The sequence below is a fragment of the Leptonychotes weddellii genome, chromosome 1, assembly GCF_054177405.1.
Source record: "Leptonychotes weddellii isolate Sample4059 chromosome 1, ASM5417740v2, whole genome shotgun sequence".
Classification (NCBI taxonomy): Eukaryota; Metazoa; Chordata; class Mammalia; order Carnivora; family Phocidae; genus Leptonychotes; species Leptonychotes weddellii.
In genome coordinates, this window is record NC_138369.1 from 139560199 (window position 1) to 139571857 (window position 11659).

The 11659-nt window shown below is 35.4% G+C and overlaps 1 protein-coding gene across 2 annotated transcripts in view; it reads right to left on the minus strand.

The window, feature by feature from the left end:
- ATP6V1A (ATPase H+ transporting V1 subunit A) overlaps nucleotides 1–11659 on the minus strand; it is a 58214-nt gene that overhangs the window by 15542 nt on the left and 31013 nt on the right. For both annotated transcript variants that reach the window (XM_081796883.1, XM_081796890.1), the window contains 5 exons: nucleotides 8468–8682; nucleotides 8044–8181; nucleotides 5729–5880; nucleotides 2076–2238; nucleotides 1448–1556 (listed from right to left, as the gene is read on the minus strand). In XM_081796883.1, coding sequence (XP_081653009.1) covers nucleotides 1448–1556; nucleotides 2076–2238; nucleotides 5729–5880; nucleotides 8044–8181; nucleotides 8468–8682 — 777 coding nt within the window. The remainder of the gene's footprint in view (nucleotides 1–1447; nucleotides 1557–2075; nucleotides 2239–5728; nucleotides 5881–8043; nucleotides 8182–8467; nucleotides 8683–11659) is intronic.

Sequence of the window (11659 nt, forward strand, 5' to 3'; positions counted from 1 at the left end):
TTCAGAAACAATTCTTGAAAATTTTCCAAAAAAATAAAAGACATCTTCATAGGTTGAAAAGGTAAGTAAGTATGTTTCAGGAAAAATTTATCAAAACTATCAATACTGGCATATATCCTAATAAAGTTATAAAACTTTAAAGAGAAATTTCTTTGAGCAAAAAGAAAAATCATCTATAAAAGGGAAAAAAGCAGGTCGGCTTCAGATCTCTATCTGGCATTATTTTTTTAAAGATTTATTTATTCTGAGAGAGAGAGAGAGAAAAAGGGAGAGAGAGAAAGAGAGAGAGCTCATATGAGTGAGCACAACAGGAGAAGCAGAGGAAAAGGGAGAGAGAATCCCAAGCAGACTCTGCGCTGAGTGCGGAGCCCGATGCGGGGCTCGATCCCATGACCCTGAGATATTAACCTGAGTCGAAACCAAGAATCCGAGGCCAACTGCCTGCGCTGCCCAGATGCCCCTCTCTCCCTAGAATTTAATGTTAGAATAAGAGGTCTCAAGGAAACAAACACTGATCCAAAATATTTATACCCAGCCAAACTACTATTAAAATTTAAAGGCAGTGGAGGGGCACCTGACTGGCTCAGTCGGAAGAGTGTGCAAGTCTTGATCTTGGGGTCATGAGTTCGAGCTCCGTGTTGGGTGTAGTGATTACTTAAAGAGAAAAGAGAAAAAGGAAGAAAATTTAAAGGCAGTGGAAAAAACCAAACTTATGAAGAAAAAAGAATCCATGGAATATAGTTTCCCTGAGCCTTTCTTGAAGAAACTTAAAAAAGTCAGATTTTAGCCAACCACGAAACAAATGGAGAAACTGTAGCCAAAGGACTGCTGTAGGGACTGACTCCATTTTACTCTAGGTTTAAGGCTAATACAAATATTGTATGTATGGTTACACAACAGAATGTGAATATTATAAATCCTGAAAATGTAGAAATAAGAGTACCAAAAGCTGGGATAGAAGTAGGAGCAAAGATGGGAGGTAATACATAAACACACTGATTTTCTTATCTTATATATCTAGCCATCAAAATACAATAATTCAAAACTAATGTTTCAAGTTATAGAGCTACAGGTATACTTGGAGTTAGAACAATGGTAAAACATGTAATGAAAAAAAAAAAACAGTGTAGAAGATGTGTCATTTTATGGTCATGCTAGCTTTAAACTTAAGAACAGGTGTAAACTTCCTTTTTTTTTAAAGATTTATTTATTTATTTTAGAGAGAGAGCGAGAGAAAAACAGAGGGCGAGCAAGTGGGGGAAGGGGCATAGGGAGAGGGAGAAAAATCCCAAGCAGACGCCCCACCAAGCACAGAGCCTAACGCGAGGCTTGATCCTAGGACCCTGAGATTATGACCTGAGCCAAAATCAAGAGCTGGATGCTTAACCAACTGTACTACCCAAGTGCCCCAGATGTAAACTGCTTTTATTCTAATTCATATACTCACCAGTATAAATAGAAGCTTCTCTAGCAGCAACAGGCATATTGGAGGTATTGGCTACCAAGGCTGTCCTCTTCATAATTGATTCCACCTTACCATCAACTTCCATCGTGAGCTAAAGGCAAACAATCTATTTTGATCCTCTAATTTCCAAATAGAACATTTTAGTCCCCCTTTTTACAATTTACCCATACTTAATCCCTCTTATAATCAGTTTTCCAAGAGTGGTATTTCCCATCACTCCAAACTTTTCTTCCTGCCCCACTGTGCTTTTATTTCATAAATGAAATCCATTATTTTATGGAAAAAGGAGTATTAGTTTAGCAACCTAGTAGAGCATATAAAACCGATATAAAGTTCCCATCCATAAATATTTTGTCTATTTTATCTTTCTCCTAATAACTGAAGACCATTAGACCACAAAAAGAAACTTTAAAGTATTTGACTGAAAAATTCAAATTCCTTTCCTTGAATATACAAATTGAATCACAAATATAATTAGAAAATTCCTTAAGAGATCCTTGACAAATGAGAGCATTTCTCCAGATCCAACACAAAGCTTTATTAATTGCCACTGAAAGTTGATTAGTGGTATTTTCTTGAGAATAATATTTGAAGCTTTATACATACGGACCTCTGGGAAGTCCCGGAGGACTTCGGACATCTCATTTCCTCGTTCACCACATCCTACATAGATGATCACATCACTGTTGGAATACTTGGATAGAGACTGTGATATCACTGTCTTTCCACAGCCAAAAGCCCCCGGGATTGCAGTAGTTCCTCCCTGTACACATCTAAGCAAAGAAAACAAAGTGCATTACTTTATTTGCTAATAAATACTAACAAATAAAGTAGGTAAGTGACACAGAAATACAAGTTAAGGAAAGAAAGCACTTTGAAATATTTTCATCCTAAATACAAAGATAGATATACAGATACAGCTACAAAAATTGCTCCCCCAGTTGATACCTGTAACAGTGTACTTTTTTTTATTATCATTACCATTTCTACCACCTTTAACAGCTGGAAAGTGAGAATATATGCTATAAGGTACCTGGGGAAAAGGAATTTGAAAATAAATAAAACAGTACTAATGATTTTTAGAATGCTTATATAGATTAGTTCAGGAAAGCACAATGTAGGAATTAAAGCTAAAAGACAAATTTAAACAACTTTACTAAGTTGTCTTCTGAGGCAAAAAATAGGACCTAAGAAAATCATATCCTGCCATAAAGGTTAATGAACGAAGACTTTTGTTAAGGTGTCATTGTCAATCCCCTTTTACACACTCAGTAACTATTTATAAAGTACTTCCTAGGCACTGCTTGGAGATACTGGAGAGACACCAGCAAATAAGATAGCCATGTTTCTGTCCGCACAGAGCTCATTCCAGCGGGGTAAAATAAAGAGGCAGCTGGTGATTACAGCGCCAGTTAGCAGCTACATTCAAACTTTCCCTACGAAGTGGCACAGGAGAGTGAACTACCCTTAAGGGCAGAGGAAAGTGCATGTCGTGGTGTGTGTCCGTGTGTGTGTGCACATGCTAAGTGTGTATGTAGAGCAGGCGGGTATAGGCAGGAGAAATGAAATGTAATGCTAAGGGAAATTTCTTTGCAATACTGTGTTTTATTATAAAATTCACAGAAACACTATAGCCTTAATAATAACGATAGACTTCTTCAATATAAAACTAATATGCATTAAAGTTTTTTTCTCCTTCAAACTTTTCAGTGACTTTGATAAACTAAGAAGGCATGTCCATTCATTCCATGGCTTTGTTTACCTCTCTCAAATCACTTTTAACTTGGGTGGGGAGGCAGGGCTGGGTGTGACCCAGTTTGGAAGTTCAATGTGAAATTCAATGTGAAAAGTGCTTTCATAGAGAATAGCCAAGGTGCTATGGGAGAACACCGGAAGGGATGCAAAGTCTGACACTGGATTGGAGTGGGGTTAGGAGATCCTTCTGACAGTAGCTAAGACCTGAAAGGAAACAGAAATTAGCCAGACAAAGGGAAATAATGTTCCAAGCAGAGGAAACAGCATACCCAAAGGTCCAGGGGCAAGAGGGAGCACTGCTTGAGGAACCAGAAGTCCTTCAGGATGCCTGGAAGATGATATATAAGGAGCTTGGGCAGTCAAGTGGCTGAGATGATACTGGAAGGTAAGCAATAACCCGATCACAGATGGTTTTGTAAGGAGTTAAGGAGTATTTGTTTTAAGAGCAATGAAGTGCAGTTAGGGGCTTCAAGCAAAACAGTGCAGGACCAGATATATGTTTTAGATGGGTCATTTTGTAACATGGACAATCACTTAGAAAGAAGGTAAGACTGAAGAGAAGTCTGATTAAATGTGATTATTGCAGGAATTAGGGTAGGATCCTTAATTAAAGTCATGGAGTAGGGATGAAAGACGTAGATTAAAAAATATCCAGGTAATAGAATAAAAGCACTTGTTCAATAATTAGATGTGGGCAGGTAAGAATGATCCTTGAGAGAAGTCACAGATTTTACATTAGGCATTTACCGGATGGACGACAGTGACATCTGCTCAAAGAGGCAACAAAAAAAAGATGAGCAAGTTTCAAGGAAGATAGTGGTGATTAAGATGATGATTTGAGCTATGAATATACTGACTCTGAGGCACCTCTAAGGCATTCAAAAGGAGAGGTATGAACAGAAGTGAACATGTGAGTCTGGAACTCACATGAGATCTGGGAGGAAGATACAGATGTGAAAGTCATCATTTTAATATTTAATATTTAAGTCATGAGAGTGAAAAAACTCTAAGAAATATCAAAATTAAGGGAGAAGGGAACTGAAATGGAGAATAAGAACTTGTGGACAGAAGCTAATAGGAAAAACAAAGAAAGAGGGTATTTGAAGGAGGAAGGAGTAGAAAGCAATATCCAAAGTTGTAGCAATTAAGGAAATATTAAAACTTATTGAATTATCAGTACGGGAGTGAATGATGATGTTAGTGAGAGTAGTTTCAACCGGGTGGGCAACAGAGTGAGAGTGGAAAAAGTGGAGATGGCAAGTTTATTTTTTCAAGAGGTCTGGCTATGAAGATGAGGAGACAAGTAGTGGAAGGTAGAAAAGGGAAAGGATGGAGGGTAGAAATTTTTTCATTAGATGGGAGATAAAGGGAAGATAACCTTGAAGCTTATCTAAAGGGAGATAACCTAAAGTGAGGTCCCAGAGGAGACATGAGGTGGGATATACTCCAGAAAGAGGAAAGAAAAAGGAACGGATGGAAGTGTACATTAATTGAAGGAGTTTCAAATGTGATGACCTCTAACTTCTCTGTGAAGGCTCTAGCATGATCATTTGTTGCCAAAGAAGGAAGAATGGAGCTGAGGCCTTGAGGCAGGTGCGGATGTCTGAAACAGCTGCTGAGGAGAGGAGGAGAATGGTAAACAGGGAAATTCAGGACTGTGACCCAGCAGTGAGGTACTAACTTGCACTGATTATTTGATTTTCTCAGCAGCCTGTGTGTAGATCTGGAAGAAGGGTATCCCCTTCTGGACTGATTCACAGTTGGGATTTTGCTGGGTGGGTGTAACAAAAACAAAGGAACAAGAAAATTTAGTATACCGGCAAATATGCAGAAAATTGACAAACTAGTAAGCTTAAGCTAGATACTGAAGGATATGGAAACAGGAAGTGCTGACTAATAAGTCACGAGAAATAGCGAGAACAACTCAGAGAGTAAGTTTCAAGGTTCAGTGGGACGTATGTGGGTCAGTGATCAAGGTTGAGGGAGTTACTGTATCATGGCTTCAGTCTTTTCTGTGAATTAAATGATGAAGTCATTTGTTGAAAGTAAAGCAGGGTATGGTGAAGCCTGAGAATTAAAGATGTTTTAAGCAGTCAAAGAAAATGGCAAAGAGCAGACTATAAATTAATAGAGAGTCCTGAGCAGCATGGAGAGCTCCGCTGATTTTAGAAACCACCAACTTATAGTGATACCAATCAACTAAATCCAGGATAACTTAATAAAGATAGTTATATCTTTGGGCATAGATTTTCTTCTGGAAATTTTATTTTTTCAGAAAGTTTTAGAAAAAAAACCTTCCCTTTTGCAACTGTGAAACAATAAATTTTCAATGATTTGACTCTATAATAAGCATTGGCAATATATGAATGTATTTATCTAGTTCACTATTATTTCTCTAGATAAAATTTATTATAGGATTAGCACATTAAATCTTTATCTATAAAGCAGTGAAACAATAAGCACATATAATCCTCTGAGGAAAAATCACAGGACACAGCTCAAACTTACGGAAAAAGGGCATCAAGGACCCTCTGGCCAGTCAACAAGGGATGATTAGCCGGCAGCTTCTCAGTGACAGGCCGAACTTGACGTACAGGCCATACCTGGACCATGCTAAACTTTTCCTTTATACCTTCAAATTCAAGCTCCAAGACAACATCCTATAAAAATACAGCAGGATGTTAAGTACAGTCAAATTTATGAACATTCCTTCCTCCAAAATCAAAGTAATCCCAGATTCCTCTTGAGGTGGAGAGGTGGTATGTGGAAGTGAAGGAGATTTGTACTTCTTATTGCAAACCTTTATATAGAATTCTCATTTTTTTTGACCAGGTGCACTTATTACTGTTTCAAGAATTAAAAAATAGGAGTTTTTGAGAAAGAGGTATTTCAAGTAACAAAGGAATAGTTAAATGAATTATATGGATATGCACAGGGACAAGTCTTAAAAGATATAGAAATGAAATGGGGGAGAAATAAAAACTTTCATAATTTACTTTGTATTCTTTCATTTACTTTATTACAATGCTCTTACACTGATTTAATTAAAATACTTACCTATTATGAACCCTGAAATACTCAATAAAGTTCAATATTAAATATTTACAAAAGCAAAAAGGTAATACTCTAACATTTATGAACACTGGGATGGTTTCAACTATTCACAAACAACCCCAACGTCCACAGACCTATAGAAAGCAGTAACTTTGTTGATACGTGAATTTGAATTATCTACCTCAGAGTGTTTCTTCCATGTAGGAGTGTGTGAGTCTCTAAGCTAGTGAGTCAGGCTGGCTGACTGCCCAGAATCCCAATCTTAACTCTTTTGTTCTCTATATTTTGTAGAGAACAGACTTACTCTTGTGAAATGATTAGAAAAGTATTCTTTTATCACATTTTGTTGGGAACAGATTATTTGTTACAATGGTCTTCTTAATAAAGTTATCTTCATACCCACAAAGACTATTATGAGTCTACTGTACTTGATATGATGTGACTATCAATAACATTAAAGGACTAAGTTTTAAGTAGCTCATCCAGAGTTAGAATTCATATAATCCGTCATACAATTTATTATGTAAATATAGACTGACAGTTAAAATCAAAGTAAGTCTATGCTACGCCTAGGGCTTTAAGTAATGTCACATAAGAAGGTAGGAAAATGTTATACTACATATTGCTTTCCGTTAAAAAAAAAAGCAAACAACTCAATATGTTCTGCTTTTTGTATTCCCAAGCCCAAGTTTAAAAATAAAATCATAAAAAAAATCTTAAAAAAATAATTATAGGAATTATTTACAGCAAACAACAGGTGTTGGCAAGGATGTGGAGGAAGGGGAGCCCTCTTGCACTGTTGGTGGGAATGCAAACTGGTGCAGCTACTCTGGAAAATAGTATGGTGGTTCCTCAAAAAGTTAAAAATAGAACTACCCTATGACCCAGCAATTACACTACTAGGTAATTACCCAGAAGATACAAAAATACTGATTCAAAGGGGTACATGCATGCCGATGTTTATAGCAGCATTATCAACAACAGTCAAATTATGGAAAGAGCCCAAATATCCATCCACTGATGAATGGATAAAGAAGAGGTGGTATATATCTACAATGGAATATTAGCCATAAAAAAAGAATGAAATCTTGCCATCTGCAACAATGTGGATGAAGCTAGAGAGTACTATGCTAAAAGTGAAATAAGTCAGTCACAGAAAGACAAACACCACAGGATTTCACTTGTATGTGAAATTTAAGAAAAATAGATGAACACGGGGAAAAAAAAAGGGAGGCAACCATAAAACAGACTTTTAACTGTAGAGAACAAACTGAGAGTTACTGGAGGGGAGATGGGTGGGAGATGGGCTAAGTGGATGATGGGTATTAAAGAGGCCACTTGTGATGAGTGCTGGATTTTATATGTAACTGATAAATCACTAAATTCTGCACCGGAAACTAATATTGCACTGTATGTTAGCTAAGAGGAATTTAAACAAAAACTTGAAAAAAGTGAATAAGGGAATCTAACGTACAACATGATGACTGTAGTTAACAGTTTGTGTTATATACTTGAAAGTTGCTAACAGAGTAGATCTTAAATGTTCTCACCACACAGACACAAAAATTAAGTACATGATGTGTTAACTAACCCTATTGTGGTAATCATTTTATAATAGATAAGCAAATTAAATCATCATGGTAAAAAAAAATCATGGAGTGATTTAAAACCTACACATTAAGTATCAATTCTATGACTATATAGGACACTAAAATGGGACAATTATCAGGTACGGCCACACTATGAGATAAAGTTTATACAATACTTACTGAGGTATCATAATTTCCAGGTGGAGCAATGTAAGTTACAGTTCCTCTGTTTCGTGGGGGTAACATGATTTTGTGTTTGATGAGTGAGTTCTCATTGACAATTCCATAAATATCTCCACCAGTGATGTGACTACCAACCTAGAGAACAAATGCATTTGCTGTTTAATGTTCAAATAAGCATCAAGCTGTTTAATGTTTAAATAAATGTCAAGTAGATTCATACTTGCTGCTGCTATTATTTAAATCATTTGCCTCACTCATCAATAAAACATATTAGTTCTATAATTCTTCTAGTACATTTAAAGAAAAATTTAAACTATGCTTCTGTGGTCTATTTTTATTTGACTAAAGTACAAAATAGTTCACTAAACATCCATTTCACATTCTTTCACCGACTTTAGAAACCTTGGTTATAAAGACATACCCGTAGGTTTTTGCAAGGTGTAAAATCCCATTTGACATCTCTGCTAAGAGCGGACACATTTACTCCTCTGGGAATGTAGATACTTTGAGTCTGACTGCTGATATCTGACAAAGGTCTCTGAATACCATCAAAAATGGCGCCCATAATGCCAGGACCGAGCTCTACTGAGAGGGGTTTACCAGTGCGGAGTACAGGATCTCCAACAGATACACCAGCTAGAAACAGTAGTTGAGGAAAACTCACTATGAAAGTTTAGAGACACTATAAGAAGGAAACACCACAGCTGAACAGGAAATGCTACTTAAGAAGCTAAAACAGAAATTCTCAAACTTTCTTAGTTTGCAACATCCTCAGTGTTTCAGTAACTGTTTCACAGTGACCTATGACAAAAGATATATTTAATAATTCCATTTATTAAATAGTTCTATCCAACCAACTTAATAAATACATATGTCCTAACAACTGTCACTTTAAGAGAAAAATATATATAGAGACTTAAAGAAAAAAATAGTATTTTAATTTCATTTTTAAATAACATCAGTTCCTCAAATGGGGTGTAAGTGCCTATTGGGCACTGTAAAATTTTCAAATCTTAGAATCAGACTGAACGCCTGCTCCACATTTATTTTTGTATGATACCTGCTTTTTAGCTTAACAATCACCAAACACTCAGCTTTGCAAAGATATGACATCATTGACAAAAACATAGTGAGGCTGAATAATGAAAGTGTCTATTAACTGAAGCTACTGGTTCACATGATGTCTGACAACATGTCTAATATTCCTGTGTTAACCTCAAAAATTTTAAATATCCTGGCACATCAAATGAGTTTGCAGCAGCTGCCCAGTGTGCCTTCTGCACAGTTTGGGAACCACAGAGCTAAAAGCAGAAGCAATACATTGTTGTTTTCTTTTTTTTTTACTACTGAGGAATATCAGTCCCCTAGAAAGGATATTAGTACCTGGGCAAAACCTTAAAATCTTAAGAATTAAGAAGTGGTTTTGAAAAGGAAAAGAAGAAAACCTGCACATAAGCACACTGAAACCATGTTGCTCTCACATACTTGTTGACAGGAGTAAAATCAGTACAACTTTTACTGACAGCAACTCAGTAAAATCTATCAAAATTTAAAACGCATAAACCTTGACCCAAGAATCCAACTTCCGTGAATTCACACTATAGTTACACTATAACTCTGTTTATAATATATATAGGCTAGACACAACCAAAATTTCTATCATTAAAGAGATTAATAAATTATGGTATATTCATATGATGGAATTGAATGTAGCTGTAAAAAAAAAAAAAAAAAAAGGAGCTTCAATTAATTGCTCTAGAAAGATCTCCAAAACGTATTTTAATTTCCAATATGAAACTTTTCAAACCTAGAGCAAAGTTGAAGGAATTTTACAGTGAATTCTTTTATCTACCAGTTAGATCTTACCATTAACATTTTCCTATACTTTATCGCATACCTATCCATCTTCCATAATACATATATTTTTAAGTAAAAAAAACAAGGTGTAGAACAATGCATATAATATGTGGTCTTTTGGGAAAAAAGGTTAGAAAAATAACATATTTATATTTGTTCATATATGCAATTAACAAACTAGAAGGATATACAATAAAAGGAATTAATAAAAATGGCTGCATGCATGCATGTGTGTTTTGAAAATTGGCCAGATATAGGATGACAATGGTGGAGAGGGTTGTCACGGTATACATGTTCATTTGTTTTTATTTTAAGTCTTCAAACCACATAAAAGATTGAAAGATAAAGCTAACATTAGGAAAAAAACCCTTAAAAAATCCTTTTAATTAGTCATGATTTCATAGCTATAAAGACTTATAATTTTATTTAAATTTTCAGATGATTTTATTTTGATTTAGCACCCTAGTACTCAGAGAGAGCAGTTACCTGAAAAAATGTATTTTATTATGGCAAAAAGTATTAAGTAAAGCTTAATTAAATAGCCAAAGAACTAATGCTGCCCCCATATTTATAGCAACATTACTTACAATAGCCAAGATATGTAAGTAACCTAAGTGTTCACTGATAGATTAATGGAAAAAGACAATGTAGCGTGTGTGTGTGTGTGTGTGTGTGTATAGAATATTGTGGCATATGTATATAGAGAGAATATATTGTGTTTTATATATATACACACGTTATATTACACAATAAAATATTACTCAGCCACAAAAAAAACAATGAAATCTTGCCATTCGCGACAACATGGGTGGACCTAGAAGGTCTGTGAAATAAGTGAGACAGAGAAATATAGAGAAAAAGAAATACCATATAATTTCACTTACATGTGGGAATCTAGAAAACAAAACAAATGAACAAACAAAAACAGAGACAGATTCATTAAATACAGAGAACAACCTAGTGGTTGCCAGAGGGGAGAAGGTTGGGTGGATGGGCGAAATAGGTGAAGGATATTAAGAGGTACAAACTTCTAGTTATAAAATAAATTAGTCATGGGGATAAAAAGGTACAGCATGGGGAATATAGTCAATAATACTGTAATAACTTTGTAACTCTGTTACAATAACAGAGGGGAACTACACTTACCACAGTGAGCATTTCATAAAGCACGTAATTGTCAAATCCCTATGTTATACACCTGAAACTAATATAATATTGTATGTCAACTCTACTTCAATAAAAATTTTTAAAAAATAAAAATAAATAAGAAGAATTAATGCTGATCTTGAGAATCAATTTAAGTAAAACATATAAGTAAAGTTAAAAAAAAGTGGTTCCTCTTCGCAAAGCCTAACACGTTCTCTTTTTCATAGAAAACCAAAAATAAATACTATGTTTAAAAGCCAAAAGTATGATAATCAAACAAGTAGTAAAGATTCCCTAGTGCTAAAGCTATAATGTAACATGTCATCCAGCATTATTTATTGGGATAAAGAGTAGTGACTGATTTATTTATGAATTTTCTATTTTAAATGGAATTTTAACCATATAAATCGATGTTATTCTGTTTATGCTTTCCTCTACAGTATGTGTCACTCTTAAGAAAAATGGAACTGGAGGGTATTTTGCTGAGCGAAATAAGTCAATCAGAGAAAGACATGTATCATATGATCTCACCGATATGAGGAATTCTTAATCTCAGGAAACAAACTAAGGGTTGCTGGAGTGGTGGGGGGTGGGAGGGATGGGGTGGCTG